Raw genomic sequence first — 19,755 nt, 5'->3', positions numbered from 1 at the left:
GTAGCCACCGGCCTATGCCAGAGCCACAGCAACTCGGGATCTGAGCCGCGTCTGCAACCTGCACCACAGCTCGCGGTAACACCAGATCCTTAACCCACTGAGTGAGGCCAGGGATTGAAACCGCATCCTCATGGATGCTAGTCAGGTTCATTAACCACTGAGATGCTTTGTGGAGTTTTTATCCTAAGTGATTGTTAAATTTTGTCAAAAGCTTCTTCTGAATCTATTGAGATGATCATGTTTTTTATTTAGCTTGTTAATGTGATGTATCACATTTACTGATTTGTGGATACTGGACCATTCTTGCATCCTTGGAATAAATCCTACTTGATCATGATGTTTGATTCTTTTAATGCATTGTTTAATTTGGTTTGATAATAATATATTTTGTTGAGGATTTTTGCATCTGTATTCATCAGTCATACTGGCCTGTAATTTTCTTTTTTTGTGGTATCTTTGTCCAGTTATGATATCAGGGTGACTGGCCTTGAAGAATGAGTTTAGAAGCATTCCTTCCTCTGCAATTTTTTGGAATAGTTTGAGAAGGATAGATGTTAACTCGTCTCTAAACGTTTGGTAAAATTCACCTGTGAAGCCATCTGGTCCTGGATTTTTGTTAGGAGTTTTTTTTTAATTCCTGATTTAATTTCATTATTGGTATCTGTTTATACTCTCTATTTCTTCCTGATTCAGTCTTGGGAGATTGTACACTTCTAGGAATTTGTCCATTTCTTCTAGGTTGTCCATTTATTAGTATATAGTTGTTCATAGTAGTCTCTTACGATACTTTGTAGTTCTGTCATATCAGTTGCAACTTCTCCCTTTTATTGATTATTATTGATTTGGGCCCTCTCTCTTTTTTTCCTGAGGTGTCTAGCTATAGGTTTATTATCAATTTTGTTTATCTTTTCAAAAAACCAGCTCTTGGAGTTCCTGTTGTGGCTCAGTGGTTAACGAATCTGACTAGGAACTGAGGTTGTGGGTTTGATCCCTGGCCTTGCTCAGTGGGTTAAAGATCTGGTGTTGCTGTGAGCTGTGGTGTAGGCTGCAGATGCGGCTCGAATCCCACATTGCTGTGGCTCTGGCGTAGGCCGGAGGCTACAGCTCTGATTAGATCTCTAGCCTGGGAACCTCCATATGCCACAGGTGCAGCCCTAGAAAAGGCGAGAAGACCCCCCCCAAAAAAAAACCAAAAAACAAACCAGCTCTTAGTTTCATTGATCTTTGCTATTTTTTTTTTTAGTCTCTATTTCATTTATCTCTGCTCTAATCTTTGTGATTTCTTTCCTTCCAATAACTTCGGCTTTTGTTAGTTCTTTTTCTAGTTCCTTTAGGTATGAGGTTAGGTTGTTTGAGATTTTTCTTGTTTCCCAAGATAGGCCTGTATCACTATAAACTTCCTTTGTAGAGCTGCTTTTGCGTCATCCCATAGATTTTTAAAAATTTTAGGGCTGCACCTATGGCATATGGAAATTCCTAGGCTAGGGGTCAAATCAGAGCCACAGCTGCTGCCCTACACCACATCTATGGCAATGCCAGATCCCAGCTGCGTCTGAGACTTATGCCACAGCTTGGGGTAACAATGGATCCTTAACCCACTGAGCAAGGCCAGGGATTGAACCCAAATCTTTATAGATACTAGTCAAGTTCTTAACCTACTGAGCCACAACAGGAACTCCCCATAGATTTTTTTAAAATAATTTTTTAATTAAAGTACAGTTGATTTACACTGTTGTGCCAATTTCTGCTTTACAGCATGTCCTATAGTTTTTGCTAAAGGATTGCTGTGTTTTTGTTTTCATTTGTTTCCAGGTATTCTTAAAATTTCTTCATTGATTTCCTCAGTGCTGCATTGGTTGTTTAGCAGCATATTATTTAGCCTCCATGTATTTTTTTTCTTGTAGTTGTTTTCTAGTTTCATAGCACTATAGTTGGAAAAGATGCTTGATATGATTTCAATCTTCTAAAATTTAATGAGGCTTGTTTTGTGGCCTAGCATGTGATATAGTCTAGAGAATGTTCCATGTGCACTTGAAAAGAATGTGTATTGTGGTGCTTTGGGATGGAATGCTCTATAAATATCAAGTCCATGTGGTCTAATTTGTCCTTAAGGCCAGTATTTACTTATTGATTTCCTGTCCGAATGATCTGTCCACTGATGTAAGTGGGGTGTTAAAAGTCCTCTACTATTATTATGTTACTGTTGATTTCTCCTTTCACGTCCATTAATATTTGCCTTAGGCATTTAGGTGCATATATACTTGTTAGGCACACATATATTTACAACTGTTAGAGTTTCTTCTTGGATCAATCCCTTGATCATTATCTAGTGTCCTTTTTTGTCTCTTGTAACATTCTTTATTTTAAAGTTTATTTTGTCTGATACAAACATTGCCAATGCAGCTTTCTTTTGATCTCCATTGGTGAAATACCTTTTTCCTTTCACTCACTTTCAGTCTAGGTGTCTCTAGTTCTGAAGTGCATCTCTTGTAGGCAGCACAGGGTCTCTCTCTCTCTCTTTTTTTATGGCCGCACCTGTGGCATATGGAAGTTCCCAGGCTAGGGGTTGAATCTGAGCTGCAGCTGCCAACCTTCACCACAGCCACAACAATGCCAGATCTGAGCTGTGTCTGTGAACTACATCTCAGCTTGGGGAGACGCCTGATCCTTAATCTGCTGAGTAAGGCATCAAACCTGCATCCTCACAGACACTATGTCGGGTTCTTAACCTGCTGAGCCACAACAGGAACACCACAACTGTCATTTTGTTAACTGTTTTCAGTTTTTTTTTGTAGGTCTTTTTTCCCTTTCTTCTTCTATTATTTTGTCTTGTGATTTGATGACTATTAAGTTTTTACATTAGCATCAAAAAAAGATTAACTTCTTATATCAAGCTCATGACCCCCCAAAAGGAACATCAGTCTGGACCATGGTGGCCCTCTAGTGACTGTTCAAGGTGATGAGCATACAAGTGCTATATTCCTGTCATGCTGAGGCACTGGGATATGATAATTCTATTCCTTAGTCCTCCTGTCAAGCAGTTTTTTGTCCAGTACTACTAGCCTTATTCTTGGTCTCCACTCCTTAAAAAAAAATTACAGTGAAATTCCTGAAGTAATTTCAGCTATCTATATTTCCCCCATTTGCTTAGAATTGATCTTAAATAACAGTCCAGAAAAATGGCATCACACTCACATACTTTATAAAGTAGTATCTATTTCTCAATAACAGAGTAGCCAGTTGCCTGTAAATTTATAAACCATTAAAATTTTTGTTTTATGTCATAATGAGGTGAATAATAAAAACATCTGATACCTGGACAGAATTTTCTTAAAAATGATCACCAATAAGCTTTGGCAACCGATCTTTCTCAAAGGATATCTGACCATTTTGCCACTCCAGGATATTAAGTACATTATTCTTTAGACCCAAAGTCCTCAAATGAAAAATGAGAGAACATAAATTGGAAAATGGCATCAGAATTGGAGAGCCAGGAGTTCCCGTTGTGGCGCAGTGGTTAACAAATCCGACTAGGAACCATGAGGTTGCGGGTTCGGTCCCTGCCCTTGCTCAGTGGGTTAACGATCCGGCGTTGCTGTGAGCTGTGGTGTAGGTTGCAGACGCGGCTCGGATACCCCCGTTGCTGTGGCTCTGGTGTAGGCCGGTGGCTACAGCTCCGATTCGACCCCTAGCCTGGGAACCTCCATATGCCGCGGGAGTGGCCCAAGAAAAGCAAAAAGCCAAAAAAAAAAAAAAAATTGGAGAGCCAGGAGTTCCCGCTGTCCCTCGGCAGGTTAAGAACCTGTCTAGTATCCAGTGATCCCTGGCCACGCTCAGCAGGTTAAGGATCTGGCACTGCTGCAAGCTATGGCACAGGTTGCAGATGTGGCTCGGATCAGCTGTTGCTGCTGTAGGTCAGCAGCTGCAGCTCCAGTTCAACCCCTAGCCTGGGAACCTCCATATGCCGCAGATGTCACCCTAAAAAAAGAAAAAAAAAAAAGAAGTAGCGAGCCAGAGACCTGCAGTTTATGCACTGAGTTCCACATGCTCCAAAATTAGCCTTTTAAGTAGCAACACTGGATGTGTGTCCATACACGCATGTAATCTTCCACGTTTTATTGCTAGAGCTCAAGTTATAAGAGGGCCTAATTTCATTTGATTAAAAATGGAGCAAAATTTCACTTCTGGTAAGCTTTCGTGACTTAATACAGTAGCTCATAAACATCTACTAGCCACATTTCTATTTGTTTTGAAAGTTTCTCTTCCTCGAACATAGCTTGTATAATATTATACTGAGCTATTAAGCATTTACAGATCGTGCCAACAGTCTCACCATATGTTGCACATACCACAACATCACATACAGTAGTTCCACCGATTCCCTGAAACACCTCTACCGAATCCACTTCTAAGAAATAAGACATAATTAGGAGTGACATAAGGTAACTAAGTCATGATAACATCTTAACTATTTTTCTCTTTATGGCTGTACCCTTAGCACATGGAAGTTCCTGGCCCAGGGACTGAATCTGAGCTGCAGTTGTAGCAATGCTGGATTCTTTAACCCACTGCGCCAGGCCAAGGATCAAACCTGCACCTCCATCATGACCCAAGCCACTGAAGTCAGATTCCTAATCCACTGTGCCAAGGCAGGATACCATCTTGAAGAAATCACTTTGCCCTCTCTGAAACATTTTTACTTTAATCTTTACATGTTTTATGATATGGACATTTATAGTGAGATAGTAGAAATAGAAATTAGTGCTCCCTAAGACAATTTATGGAATAGGAGAAAATAGTTTCAAACAATGCAACTGACAAGGGCTTAATCTCTAAAATATACAAACAACTTATACAACTCAACAGCAAAAAAACCAACAACCCAATTGAAAAATGGGCAAAATAGCTGAATAAAAATTTCTCCAAAGAAGATAGACAGATGGCCAACAGGCACATGAAAAAATGCTCAGCATCACTAATTATTAGAGAATTAAAATCAAAACTACCATGAGGTACCACCACCCACCGGGCAGCATGGCCATGATTAATAAGTCTGCAAATAAAAAATGCTGGAGAGGGTATGGAAAAAAGGGTACCCTCCTACACTATTGGTGGGAATGTAAATTGGTACAACTACTATGGAAAACAGCATGGAGGTACCTCAGAAAACTGAATACAGAACTACCATATGACCCAACAATCCCACTCTTGGGCATATATCCAGACAAAAGTTTCCTTGAAAAAGATACATGCACCCTTATGTTCACTGTAGCTCTGTTCACAATAGCCAAGACATGGAAACAACCTAAATGTCCATTGATAGATGAATGGATTAAGAAGATGTGTTATATATACACAATGGGATACTACTCAGCCATAAAAAGAACAAAATAACACCATTTGCAGCAACGTGGCTGGAACTAGAGACTCTCATACTAAGTGAAGTAAGTCAGAAAGATAAAGACAAATACCATATTATATCACTTATATGTGGAGTCTAATATACGGCACAAATGAACCTTTCCACAGAAAAGAAGCTCGTGGACTTGGAGAACAGACTTGTGGTTGCCGAACAGGGAGGGAGTGCGATGGACTGGGAATCTGGGGTTACTAGATGCAAACTATTGCATTTGGAGTGGATAAGCAATGAGATCCTGTTATATAGCATAGAGAACTATATCTAGTCACTTGTGATGGAGCATGATGGAGGATAATGTTAAGAAAAGAACGTATATATGTATGTGTGACTGTGTCGCTTTGCTGTACAGGAGAAATTGACAGAACACTGTAAATCAACTATAATGGAAAAAATAAAAATCATTAAGAAAGACATTAGTGCCCCAAATATATTCTATTTTTAAAATTCACCTATAAGGAAATTTACTTTTCTTTAAACTTGGATCCAGAATTCAAACAAAAGCCAAGTAAGAGTTCACATACCTGTCATAGCCCAGAGGTTGAGGAGAATGACCATTAAATTTGGGGCTGCTCCTAGAAATTGTATTCCCTGGTGATATGTTATTTATACGCTATAATAGATAAAAAACATAAGTAATTTGTTATTCCATATGAACACTTTATATACATTAAAAAAAACTGGGAGTTGCCATTGTGGTGTAGCAGAAATGAACCTGACTAGTATCCATGAGGATGCAGGTGTGATCCCTGGCCTTGCTCAGTGGGTTGGGAATCTGGCATTGCAGTGAGCTGTGGTGTAGGTCACAGATGCAGCTCGGATGCTGCGTTGCTGTGGCTGTGGTGTAGGCCGGCAGCTGTAGCTCGGATTCAACCCCTAGCCTGGGAACCTCCATATGTCACAGGTGTGCCCCCCAAAAAAACACTCAGCATGCTAGTTTATTAATGTAATTAAGTTTCTCATCCTACCTGAAAAAAATGTAAGCACAGAAATCAAGGGAAAAGAGAATGGGTGTGTGTACACGTATAACTGAATCACTTTTTTGCACAGTAGAAATTACCACAACCTTGTAAATCAACTATACCTCAATAAAATTTAAAAAAAAGATACACACTACCATATATAAAATAAACAACAAGGGCTTACTGTAGGGCACAGGGAGCTCTACCGAGTATCGTGTAATAACCTATAATGGGAAAGAATCTAAAAAAGAATATATGTATGTATGTGTGTGTGTGTGTATATATATATATATATATATGAACTGAATCATTTAGCTGTATACCTGAAATACTCTAAATCAACTATACTTCAATTTAAAAATAAAGTGGAATTCCCATCGTGGCTCAGTGGTTAACGAACCCAACTAGCATCCATGAGGATGAGGGTTCAGGATTAAGGATCCGGCATTGCCACGAGCTGTGGTGTAGGTCGCAGACGCAGCCTGGATCTGCATTGCTGTGGCTGTGGGGTAGGCTGGCAGCTACAACTCCAATTTGACTCCTAACCTGGGAATCTCCATGTGCCTTGGGTGTGGCCCTAAAAAGACAAAAGACGAAAAATAAGGAAATAAATAATATGTGGATCTTAACAAATAAATACAAATAAAATAAATAGAATGGGAAAAAAAAAAAGAAATCAAGGGAAAAACTGCAATCATCCCCCAATCTCTCGTGTCTTAAGTTCAAATCCTACCACATAAGCCATTAAAAGGTGTCCTTGTTCCCCACATTTGCTAGCACCTGGCAATATCGACTTTGGATTTATCTCTTCTTGAAGTATAATTTGGCTTCGTGACGGACTCATCCATACCGAAACCTGCGGCACTGGAACCCCAAGCTTGAAACTGACCCTTCAAAACAGGGAGAAGAGGTTTTCTAGCACACAGAGTCTGGGAAGGTCCTCAAAATTCCAAATAGGCCTTAGCTGATTTCTGTAGGAGCGGCCTTAGCTGATTTCTGTAGGAGCATTTGAAGCCCAAGGCCTCCGCTCTGATGAGTTCACTAAGACAGAGAATACCCAACGGGTCTAGCTAAACTCCTCAGCCAGAAGCATCCTTCTCTCTACCCTCCACTGGGTAATATTTCAATTGTGCCTCCAAGAGACTTCCCAGTTTTTCTTCTGCTATTGCTGTCCATGCACATTTTAACCTTCTACTACACTATGAACTCTTCCAGGACCCAGGTCACATCTTATACATCTTTCTCTGGTTTTCTGGAACACTTAGCGAAAAGCTGGCTAACATCTAGATATTTATTTATGCAGATGAGTCGCCTATATTTTTCCTTTTCTTTCTTCCTTTTTTTTTTCTTGTTAGGGCCACCCCTGGAAGTTCCCAGGCTAGGGGTCAAATAGGAGCTGCAGCTGTCAGCCTACACCACAGCCACGGCAACTAGGTATCTATGCCAACCAGGTATCCACACCACAGCTTGTGGCAATGCCAGATGCTTAATCCACTCCATGAGGCCAGGGGTTGAACCCACCTCCTCATGGATACCAATCAGGTTCTTAACCCCCTAAGCCACAACGGGAACTCCCATATTTTTTAATTTGGGAAAATGGTGCCTCCTTTTATTATATGAAATTGTTTCCCATCATTATAAGTTCTCTTCTGGGAAAATACACGATCTTAAACAAAATATACCATCACGAGAAAGAACGAAAATTCTGTTGCTTCACCTATACTTCAATAAAATTTTAAAAATAACAAGAAGAAAAACACTAAAAAAGTTCTGTTGCATACCAAGGATCTGTTGAACTTGCTGTAACTGTTTTCAAGGGCACTCCTTAGGCCGTCGTTACTGTCATGCAGTTTCCTGTTAGCTGTTCTATAGAGTAAACAAATGAAATAAATAGATACGGAAAGCATTAGTGGGGGTGAATGTCACCCTGTCTTTTCAGGTTGTGAGGTTCAGAAGGTGGAGCTACCACCTCTTGCAACTTTCTACCACTTCCCCGCAACCCTCATAAACTTCGACCCTAATTCATTACTAGAAGTGCAACTGAACAATGTATCACCTCTCTTTCAAGGTCTCAAGGCGTTTTAGGAGTGAATCAGCTATCCCACGGAACCCACTTCTCCATCAGAGGGTGCTGTGGCTTGGATAGGTCTGGTGCAGGTCTCTGTGCCCCAAAGGCCTGAAGCCAGCGGGCCCCACCTGCTCTCCAACCACAGCACACACCCCAGCCAGGCGTTGAACGTGCCGTGTACCCCACGCTGCTTTCTGCTGGCTATTCCTGCATCCCACTTGTGGTCTGGTGTTGTACTACTAGGCACTGTTGTGTACCAGTTAAAGGCTCTGATGTGGACCAGGGTTCAAACCCCAACTCAGCCACTAACTTTTTCCATGCCTTACAGAAGCCATTTAAGCTGTCAGAGCCTCAGCAACCTCTTCTATCAAATGAGGTCTCTGCCTTAGAGACTGGCTCCTCTTTCCCTGCTTCAGGCTTATTCAGCCCTCAGAGCTCAGCTCAACTGTTGCTTCCTCCGGGAACACTCCCTGAACCTTCCTGGTTAAGTGGATGCCCTTAGACACGTGTCTCCCCTGCACCCCCCTCTCTTCTTTAGCATCTTATATGTATTTCTGTAAGTATTAATAGGTTCCATCTTCTTTGCCTAGTAGACTAGGCCCAAAAGGAGAGAGGCTTTTTTCCCTGCTTGCCACTCTATCCTCAGCTCCTGGCTGAGTGAAAACCTGCAGAATGAATGAATAAATGAATTATCAGGACTCCTGTAATACGTCCACCCTATCACTGCCACAGATGAGACTTAATAAGCACTCAGAATGATGAAAAAAATTGTTAAGCCTGACCTGACATCATTTGGGGGAATTAGAAGAAAATAATAGTCTGGGTAAAAAAGAGAAAAGGGGGCAGTGGAGGAGGGGGGAAGGTTTTGTGGGAAAGGCCCTCAGAGGGTGGAATTCCTGCAACTTAGTTGCAAAGTTGACAGAACAGGTTAAAAAAAGGAAAAATACACTTGCTAACCAGATACAATAAGTTGTGAAAGAAGGATCCTGTATGCCTAGTAACCTGACACACGCCACCCGAGATACTAAAAACCTCTCGGCTAAGCTGCAGAGCAGGCTGATGAGGTCAGAGCCAATATGCCTTATGGTATAATAAAGATACTAGAAAGATGCACTGGGCATTTCACCTGACTTGCAAGGACAAATACTCTAGTCCCTGGATTTGAATCGTTTATGCGGAGTCAGAAGCATCGGAAAGCTAAGCTGCTGTGCTGAAACGCACCACGTTGAGAAGGAACAAGCCTTTGGAATACAGCAACGTGTCTTATATGTGGCATGTGTTTTACTAACTAAACATAAATTAATTGTAAAATATGATGAGCAGATGATGTGAAAACTTACTGGAGTATTTCAATTTGCCTCTCAAGACTATTTCGATCCTCTGTGTACTCTCGGATTATTTCCAGATCCCTGTAAAAAATATATTTTATGTTTGAATGATGATTAGGTGTTTAGGTCTGCCTTACCTACACCTCTCCCCCAGACCTCTCCTCCCAGACCCCTCTCTGCCTTTTCCAGAGCCCCATGTCATTGACCCTGGTTTTCTATCCCTCTGTGCTCTGCTTGGTTCCTCTGGGCCATCAGCAGCCTCCTCTCTTCCAGTGACTCACAAGCACACACCCACACCCCTGCCTCCTCTTGCAAGGCCCTGCTCCACCTCATCCCTCCCAGCCCACCAGCTCCTCCACCCCAGCCTGCTGACCTGGCTTGGTTCCTCTCTGGGACTGAACCCCTTGACCTTCTGCAAAGTCCCTGCTCCCTGGGCACTCACATTACCAGTCCCTTCAACCCAGTCCACTCTCTCACCTCTTTTTTATTTTTTGCTTTGTAGGGCTACCCCTTCGGCATATGGAGGTTCCCAGGCTAAAGGTCAAATTGGAGCTGTAGTTGCTGGCCTACACCACAGCTCACGGCAATGCCGATCCTTAACCCACTGAGCGAGGCCAGGGATCAAACCTGAAACCTCATGGTTCCTACTTGGATTCGTTTCCACTGCACCACGACAGGAACTCCAAATCTCTCACCTCTGATACATCTCTGCTCATTCTAAGCCTTATAAACCCCATCTCCAGTTGTCTCTCTTTTCCTGTGATTCCTTCTCATCTCTGTGCTCCAATTCCTGCTCGCCCTCCCTCCACCTCACCCTCAGCCACTGAGGAATCCATACCCAGGCTTTCTCTGTTCACTCTAAACATGCTTAGCAATTCTTCTGTTGCTTTATTATGAAGAAGTCCTGGCCTCCTCCTTAAAATGTCCACTCAGAACATTAGCCACTTACTTCCAGCCCCTATCCCACCTCAGTGGACAAAACCCATCGCTAGCTTCCAAAAACCCTCAGACTGTCAAATTTTGTCCATAATAACCTGTCCAGTCATTCTCCTGATAAGGCTAAAAGTTTCCCAATTGTCCGTAGGAATTTAAGTTCCTAAGCCAAAATAACTTTTTTTTTTTTGTCTTTTTAGAGCCGTACCTGTGGCATATGGAAGTTCCCAGGCTAGCGGCTGAACTGGAGCTACAGCTGCCGGCCTACACCACAGCCACAGCAACGCTGGATTCTTAACACACGGAGCAAGGCCAGGGATCAAACCTGTGTCCTCATGGATCCTTAGTCAAAAATTCTGGGCCCTTACTTTATAGCCTTAAATTTTAGCTTTTAAACGTACTACTATTATTATTTTTACTTTTGCCTTTCCATTGAAAATATGTTTTCCATCCACTGGTCTGAGCACTGTTCCCCAAACCAGTTTTATCTTTCCCCATGTTCTTGCCCCTCTTTTGGGTTTTGCCTCACCTGGAGCGTCTTGGAGACTGTTTTTCCATCTGTAGAAGGGGATAAGGAAAGCCCCTCTCTCATAGGAAACCATGAATGAGTTAACGCTGGCAAAGAACAGAAGAGTGCCAGGCAGCTGTCAGTGCGCCCTGTGCTGCTTGCCGCTGTTTCCTCTGCTCCCCAACACAAACTCTCCCTCTTCACAAGCTCACCTCAACCGTCCCTTCTTTAAAAAAGCCTTCACCTCTGCTAAAGTAAAAGGACACTATCCACCATGTACCCAACCTGTGACACTGCTGGTCGTATTGTTTCTGACATTATTGAGTTTTATGTTGTTTAACCACATAACCCTTTAGCTTTTTATTTTTCCCAACTAAATGTCAAGTTCTCAAAGAGCAGAGAGCACATCTTTTCTTTTTTGTTTTTTGTTTTAACATTTTTTTTATTTTACAATGATTTTTACTTTTTCCATTATAGCTGGTTTGCAGTGTTGCTGTACAGTAGAAAATCTTTTCTTTTTTAATATATTCCAACACTCAGAACTCCTGAGCTAGCTCAGGGGCCTGTATGCAGGAAGTGCTTAATAAAGGTTTTACTGCTTTCTATGACAGGGCGTTAATTCTGATTAAAATTTTCAAAATGCTACACAAGGTATTTTTGTCAAGTGTACGTGTACTAGGGGATACACACATATATGAATGCGTATAGATGCCTTTTATATTTACAAGTGCCTATATAAATGTCCATGTGGGAATTTCCACTGTGGCTCAGTGGAAATGAACATGACTAGTGTCCATGAGGATGCGGGTTCAATTCCTGGCCCTGCTCAGTGGGTTAAGGGCCTGGCATTGCCACGAGCTGTGGTACAGGTTGCAGATGCGGCTTGGATCTGGTGTTGCTGTGGCTGTGGCATAGGCTGGCAGCACGGCTCCGATTTGATGCCTAGCCTGGGAACCTCCATATGCTGCAGGTATGGCCCTAAAGAAACAAAAAAAAACAAACAAAAAACAAAACCATGCGTATCTTCCTTATGTATAATTACATGCCTCTGGGTGTACATGTGTGTGCCTTAGGTCTCATGTTATTAACAGCATACTGCGAACCTAAAACCTAGCAAAATAAAATGACCTGCCTAAGACGTCTCATTTCCTATTTTTTTATGTTGTAGGGCTAGAATTTCTACCTTCAAATCACTTTGATTAGCACTGTCTCTTGACACTTCAGGTGTATCTGACTGCTCCTAGTGAATTCAAGCATTACTAAGCCCTGCACTGTCCTGAGCAACCAATAAGTAATTAATTAGCTTGTTTTAAAAAATTAACAAAGACTCACTAGGACATCTGACACTAAAAAGTAAAATCTTTAGAAAGCAAAGAACATTTTAGTAAAGTTAATAAATAAACCCTTTATTATTACATGGCTGAACTTCATTTACATGGATGGTGACCTAAATAAACATTCCACTCACACTCAAAAGTAAAACGGGAAGTTTCATACCTTTCGGAATTCAGACTCTGATCAGCATAATCACTTTTCAAAGAATCTAACTCACTCTGAAGAAAGGCTATGTTTGTCTGTGCTTCTAAAAGATCTTTCTTAACTTTCTGATTTTCCTAGAAAAAAAGGAATAGCACAGGTCATTAGACTCGGAGTTTCTTCCACGCATCACTCTCGCCCCTTCACGGGTCTTCAAATCGTGGCGTTCAAAGGACCCATGATCGATTCAAGGTAACTTGAGATTTTAATAAAGTATTAAATTGTCAAAACTTAAATCCTTGAGGTTCTTCTTTTTTTTAATACTTGACATTTGGTGAAACTATAATAGTCAAGAGCTGATCATGATGCACTTTAACAGATTATTGGCAAACTAATGGAGCCCAAACATTTACATGCCCATTTCACTTAACAAGAGTTGTGAGCAGACAGTCTGTGGAATTAACTGCACCTGTTACCAGGTAGAATGGCTACTTTTCACAATAGATCGTATCACCTAACTTTTTTTTTTTTAGTGCCACACCTAAGGCATATGGAAGTTCCCAGGCTAGGGACTGAATTGGAGCTGCAGCTACAGGCCTACCTGCAGCCATAGCAACGCCAGATCCGAGCTGTGTCTGTGACCTACACCACAATTCATAGCAACACTGGGTCTTAAATCTACTGAGTGAGGCCAGGGATCAAACCCACATCCTCATGGATACTAGTCAGGTTTGTTTCCGCTGAGCCACAATGGAAACACCTCATCTAACATTTTTAAATTTTACACTTAAAAGAAAGCCAGTGGTGTGGTTAGGAAATCTCTGTATTTTTCTTAAAAACAAAAAAAGAAAGAATAAAAAAGAATCATTGGCGGCTTCCAGTTCCATATGGTATACTGGGCACATGAATTTGTTTTCTTTCCCTTTTGTGATCCCATTAACATAAAATACCAAAGGAAATAAATCAGTAAAAGTTAAAGGAACGGAAGAGGGGCCCACCAGCAGTCAAGCGATTTAAATACATTTCTGGAAAAGAAAACTAGATGGCAGTGTGCTGACAAAGGAGAGAGGGGAGTGGACAGGTGGTCCTGAAGATGTGTGCTGAAGGTTCTGATGTAGAACAAAGAAGAGACAACTGGTCAGACAGAACCCCAGACAATGAGGAGCAGGGCTAAAAAGAGATTAAAACTGCATGTGGAGGCATGCTGGCTCTCAAGCCCGTACCTGCTGTTATCCTAGGAAAGAGGATCAGATAAACCAGAGCTGATTCCAAAGGCAACAAGACTTTGTAAAAATAACTGATTCCCCAATAAACAATTTGTAAAAGGAAAGCTAGGGGTTCTCTTTTTTATTATCTAAATTTAAGTTATATATTACAAAGCCTATGGTTATCAAAACAGTATAATTAGCAAAGGGATAAAACATGAATCATCGGAACAGAATAGAGTACAGGAATAGACCCACACAAATATGGCCAACTGATTGTTGACAAAGATAGAAAAGCAGTTCAATGAAGAAAAGGTGTTCTTTGTAAACGGTTTGGGACACTTGGACATCCATATGCAAAAATTACAAGCTTCGATCTAAACCTCACACCTTAAAAAAAACCAATTCATAATGGACTGTGGATCTAAAAGTAAAACTATCAAACCTTTAAAAGAAAATCTTGTGATGTGAGATTAGGCAGGGTTTGTAACATGACACCAAAAGCACAATTCCCTAAAAGGAAAAATTGAAAAATTGGACTTCATCGACACTAAAGGGGTTCTCTCTGAACAGCCACACCCCACGCCTCTGGTGCTTAGGATCCATGTCTGATATCCAGTTCACACAGAGCTCTGGGAAGCCCGTCTTTCAGGAGAGAGCCCTTGAGGGAAACAGATCTATTTGTCTACCTGCGAAGGAATCCTGTGTCAGCTACCTAAAAAGGAGCTGAAATTCCAAGGTGACATCTGGGTAGCAAGTTTAAAAAGCAATCAGTAAGAATTGAAATTTCCTAGATTCTACAATTAATATTTTCAAGGAGGAAAAAAAAGAATTCCATGCACTGGAAAGAATAAACAAGAAGTTGCATCCAGGAAGATGGCAGAGTTTCCTTTTCCAAGAAACCAACGACTCCACCAAAGAATCCAAGAGAAATAAGCAGCTCTCTAGGAAAGTCACGATCCAAACACAAAATCGACTGAGGGGCAGCAAAACCTGGAACTGGTAGTGCATAAAGGGGATTCAGCTGACCACAACGCTGGGCATCTTCTCTTTCAAATGACACAGAGATAACGACTGGAGAGAAATGCAATTCTTGCTCATACTAGCTCATTTTTTTTTTTTTTGGCCCGACAGGGAGAACACTTAGAGTCATAATAAAGGAAATCTTCATTACTAGATTTTTAACTTTTTGTTTTGCTTTTTAGGGCCACACCCACAGCAGATGGAGGTTCCCAGGCTACGGTTCGCATCAGAGCTACAGCTGCTGGCCTATGCCACAGGCACAGCAATGCGGGATCCAAGCCAAGTCTGTGACTTACACCATAGCTCACGGCAACACTGGATCCTTAACCCACTGACCGAGGCCAGGGATCTAGCCTGCATCCGTATGGATACGAGTCAGGTTTGTAACTGGCTGTGCCACAACGGGAACTACCTGGATTTTACCTTTTAGAGTCAACTTCAAAATGAAATAATGAAAATCAAAATATAACAGATGTAGATGTCAACCAGTTCTTTCAACAGAAATACTAAAGATACGGTCAGCAGAAGATGGAAAAGGGACAGAAAGAGGAAAGTTGGAGGAAGGGCAGGGCAATAACACCTCATCTTACAAAGCCAGGAAAACAGATCAGAGTTGGTGTTATAAGAATGTAGGGTTAACTGTTTAACGTTTAAAGGCCATGCTACATTGCTTTGAATAAAAAATAAATAAAAGCATTCACAATAGGTATCATTGAGGGAAAAAGCTTGCATAAATATGGTACCTTTAGACAGAGGTATTTCAAAGACTTTCTCTAACTAGAGTATTCATTTCTCTTTAAGCTTTTACTCTTGGAACACAAATCATAGCATGATTTTATTTAGGAAACAGGTGTCTAACAGGAAATACATTACTGTAAGTGAAAAGGTCATTCTTACCATGGATAAGTCATAAATTTTTTTTTTTAATGCAGCCACATCTTCTTTTTGACTGATGTGTTTCGATTGTTCTTCTAGCTGAAAGAGCAAATAAAAGTTGTTCAAACTCATTTTGGATTGATTTGGTTAAGTTTAGGAATATATTTGCATTTAATATGGGAAGTCTAGAAACCTCAAATTTTTAACATTATATGACCTTATAAATCATTAAGCTACATGTAATCCATAAGGATTTAAAAATCTGTGCAGTGGTTAACGAATCCGACTAGGAGCCATGAGGTTGCGGGTTGGATCCCTGGCCTTGCTCAGTGGGTTAGGGATCCAGCATTGCCGTGGCTGTGGTGTAGGTCACAGACTGGGCTCGGATCCCTCATTGCTGTGGCTCTGGCCTAGGTTGGCGGCTACAGCTCCGATTTGACCCCTAGCCTAGGAACCTCCATACGCCGTAGGAGCGGCCCTAGAAAAGGCAAAAAGACAAAAAACAAAAAACAAAAAACCTGCGTTAAATAATTTAAACAATTGAAAAAGAGGTTTCATTATTTCATGAATTTTCTTTGAAGCAACTGAAAAGCCTTTTTTTGGAAACCAACTATCAAGCAACCCAATATTCCCCTTTTCAGGTATGTCGCCTATTAGTCTGGACCTTTATATTCTCCTCATCTTTATCTTCATTTAATACTTTCTATTCTGTATCATAATCACTTATGAATGTTTACATGTATTACTAGAGTCCAAGGTTTTTAAGAGTAGAAGTAGTGTCAAAATCAACTATTTTTTCTTCATGGTGATTTCAAAAAATGCTTATTTAATAATTTAAATCAATGAAATTTAACGCTCGCTTCAGCAGCACATATATTACAATTTCAGCCATACAGAGAAGATTAGCAAGGCCCCTGTGCAAGGATCACACGCAAATTCATGAAGCGTTCCATATTTTTCTGGGTCACTTCGCTGTACAGCAGAAACTGGTACAACACTGTAAATCAACTATACTTGAATAAAAAAATCAATACAAAAATCAAATTGAACTATGATATGAAGTTAGAGGCATACACATGCAAAATTATAAAAATACACACTGTGACCTTTGCTTACTGGTTGACTACTTAGTATTACCAGACTAAATTGGCTCAGAAGCATCCTTAACATAGACAAAAAAATGTCTTCCCTACACAGAGCATAAATCCCCTGGAAATGTGGGGATTTATAAATGTAATATGCATGCATTGACCAAAATGAAAATGCTATATTTTATCAAGTCTAAGTCAAAATCTAAGTATTTAGATTTTGTTGACGGATGGTACCAATGGAAGGTTTTCACATGGCTGACTGAAGCCAAGTTTTAGCCACTGATTTTAAGATCATGCCAACTTCAGAGAAAAATTGTGGGAAGAAATGAGTTTCTCAGAACCAATGGCATAAGGTAATGGACAATTACAATAAATTTGTAAACTTTTTTTTTTTTTTTTTTTAGGGCCCCACCTATGGCATATGGAGGTTCCCAGGCTAGGGGTTGAATTGGCCTGCAGCTATAGGCCTATGCCACAGCCACAGCAACATGGGCTCTGAGCTGTGTCTGTGACCTACACCACAGCTCATGGCAATGCCAGATCCTTAACCCACTGAGCAAGGTTAGGGATTGAACCCGCAACCTCATGCATACGAGCTGGGTTTGTAACCCGCTGAGCTACAATGGGAACTCTAGATTTGTAAACGTCTGTGTAGTTCTTACAGCCTTTAACATACTCTCACATAAATTGTCACTTACTCTCTTGCAGAACAGCCCTATCAGGCAGGCATGAAGTCGGGTATAAGTGAGAAGGCACCTACTGTGTACAGACAGAAAGGCACGCCATTGCTTATCAGCTGAGTAACTCTGAACAAGTTATTAAACCTAGAACTCAGTGTTTGCATCTGTAAAGGTGGGAATTTGCCCTTTCCTCAGAGAAAGTTGAGAATTCAATTTTTTAAGTGATGAAGAAGAGCTTAGTAAATAACAAATAAAATGTTAGCTATTATTGTCAGGACAGTTTATTATTAATTCCATTTTACAGATGAGAAGCCAGTGATCAGAATGATGAAGTCAATGGTCCTAGGTGTTACAGGAAGTAACTGGCACAGACTTGATAAGGACTCAGGTCTTGTCACTCCTGACTCTCACTATTCAGTGCCTGTTTGATCTTTAGCATATGCTGAATCAGGGCAAGAAACTCTGTGTCTCCTCTTGTAAACATTCTCTTAGTCTAAAGTTTTGGGAAGACATGGAAACAAGTAAGGACAGTGTCTAGGAGAATCTGTGACTCTAGCATAAAGCAAAGTACTGGTCCATTCAAATTCTGTCATTAAGCACAGTATAGGTCTAACGACTTCTGGAAATCAGATATAAGGGTGACATTGATAATACTTTTCCAAGAAGGATTCTAGGGAGTATTTAATAATTCCAGAGGCTTAAACTGCAATAATCCAGAAAATGCAGTTAATTGTCACTTAATCTCATTTGGTATAAACACTGGAAGGAGCATTAAAAGTTATCACATGGACAACTAGAGAAGAAAAGTGATGTGCCTGAGGCTACAATGCCAACCTCCGGGATGATGATGACGATGATTTTTTTTTTTTCTTTTTAGGGCTGCACCTGTGGCATATGGAAGTTCCCAGGCTAGGGGTTGGATCAGAGCTGCAGCTTCCAGCCCATGCCATAACCACAGCAACAAAGGATCTGAACCGCATCTGCGACCTACACCGCAGCTCATAGCACGCCAGATCCTTAACCCACTGAGGAAGGCCAAAGATCAAACTTGTATCTTCATGGATACTATGTTGGGTTCTTAACCTGCTGAGCCACAGTGGGAACCCCCGGGATGATTATTTTTTAAGTACTGATTTTCATTTTGGCTAAGGTATTTCCATAGTTATGGAGACAATCCACATGCAGGAAGTGAATCCAGTCCTGTGCCAGAGGCAACGTGTACCAGCAGCTGAGAGCCTATTGATTTCAAGCATCTTTTCCCAGACTCTGAATTCAGGGATGTCCACTTGGTAGCTTGAAATTGGGAATGTGGGAGTACTTATACCATGGAAATCTGCAATTGCTGCAAATCCCTCTTCCCCTTCCTCCCATTGCCGGAGCCTGTTAAACATCTACCCACCCACCACTGACTGAACTGGATCCTAAATTATTAGAAGCCAAAGAGAGCAACAACCAACATCAGTCACATCTTAGCTTTCCCTTCAACAGGTTCTCTCCCACTTCTTGCTGATTAGGGATCCTCTAGATCTGGAACCTTCCATAAGAAGCCAAATAAATATTCATTTCATTTAACAAATATTCACTGAGCACATATACCATGCGGTAAGCTGGGTGTAGGGCTGTGTGACTGGGAAAGTCAATGTCCCTGCTGTCCTGAGTGCACTGGACATGGGCACCTGAGGGCACTTGGTTGGTAAAGACCAAGGAAAGAAAACTGAGGTTTGATAGACAACTGTTCAGGGGATCAGAAATATGTATTAGATCTCTGCACAAAACACGCTGCTCTTAGAAACCGAAAAAGAAATTCCTGCCAAGGAGTTCAATTTGATTCTGAAATCTGATCCATCTGCTGCTTCCATATCATTCCCCATGTTTTTAGCTGCTAAAAATTTAGACACACATAGATACGGAAGCTATCCCTCAAAGTTTAGTTCTCATACCTACCTTTTTGAGTTTCTTTATCGTCACCTGTAGATCTCCCACCTCTGTTTCATACTGACGCCTGAGGTCACTGAGGGCTTCCTCAGCTTTGCGTTTTTCCTGAAAGAAAAAGAAACGTGGATGTAAACAGGTTCTTCAAAGTCCTCTAGCTGAGAAACATTTTGTGTTGACCTAGAAACTATCATGCTAAGTGAAGTCAGCCATACAATGAGACACCAACATCAAATGTTTTCACTGACATGTGGAAT

The 19,755-nt window shown here is 41.0% G+C and overlaps 1 protein-coding gene and 1 non-coding gene across 2 annotated transcripts in view; one reads left to right on the top strand and one right to left on the bottom strand.

Moving 5' to 3' along the window:
• Positions 1–19,755, bottom strand: part of RASEF (RAS and EF-hand domain containing) — an 81,504-nt gene that overhangs the window by 21,951 nt on the left and 39,798 nt on the right. Inside the window, exons 4-9 of the mRNA XM_047754717.1 lie at positions 19,511–19,606; positions 15,817–15,894; positions 12,713–12,828; positions 9,787–9,855; positions 8,160–8,244; positions 5,941–6,029 (exon numbers count right to left, since the gene is read on the bottom strand). Of these exons, the coding sequence (XP_047610673.1) occupies positions 5,941–6,029; positions 8,160–8,244; positions 9,787–9,855; positions 12,713–12,828; positions 15,817–15,894; positions 19,511–19,606 (533 nt within the window). The remainder of the gene's footprint in view (positions 1–5,940; positions 6,030–8,159; positions 8,245–9,786; positions 9,856–12,712; positions 12,829–15,816; positions 15,895–19,510; positions 19,607–19,755) is intronic.
• Positions 16,652–16,754, top strand: LOC125113107 (U6 spliceosomal RNA). The gene has a single exon (XR_007131337.1). It is a non-coding gene; the product is annotated as a U6 spliceosomal RNA (small nuclear RNA).

Source organism: Phacochoerus africanus, chromosome 12 (assembly GCF_016906955.1).
Source record: "Phacochoerus africanus isolate WHEZ1 chromosome 12, ROS_Pafr_v1, whole genome shotgun sequence".
NCBI lineage: Eukaryota > Metazoa > Chordata > Mammalia > Artiodactyla > Suidae > Phacochoerus > Phacochoerus africanus.
The sequence above is the reverse complement of the archived record's forward strand: the minus strand, read 5'-3'. Positions and strand labels throughout refer to the sequence as shown.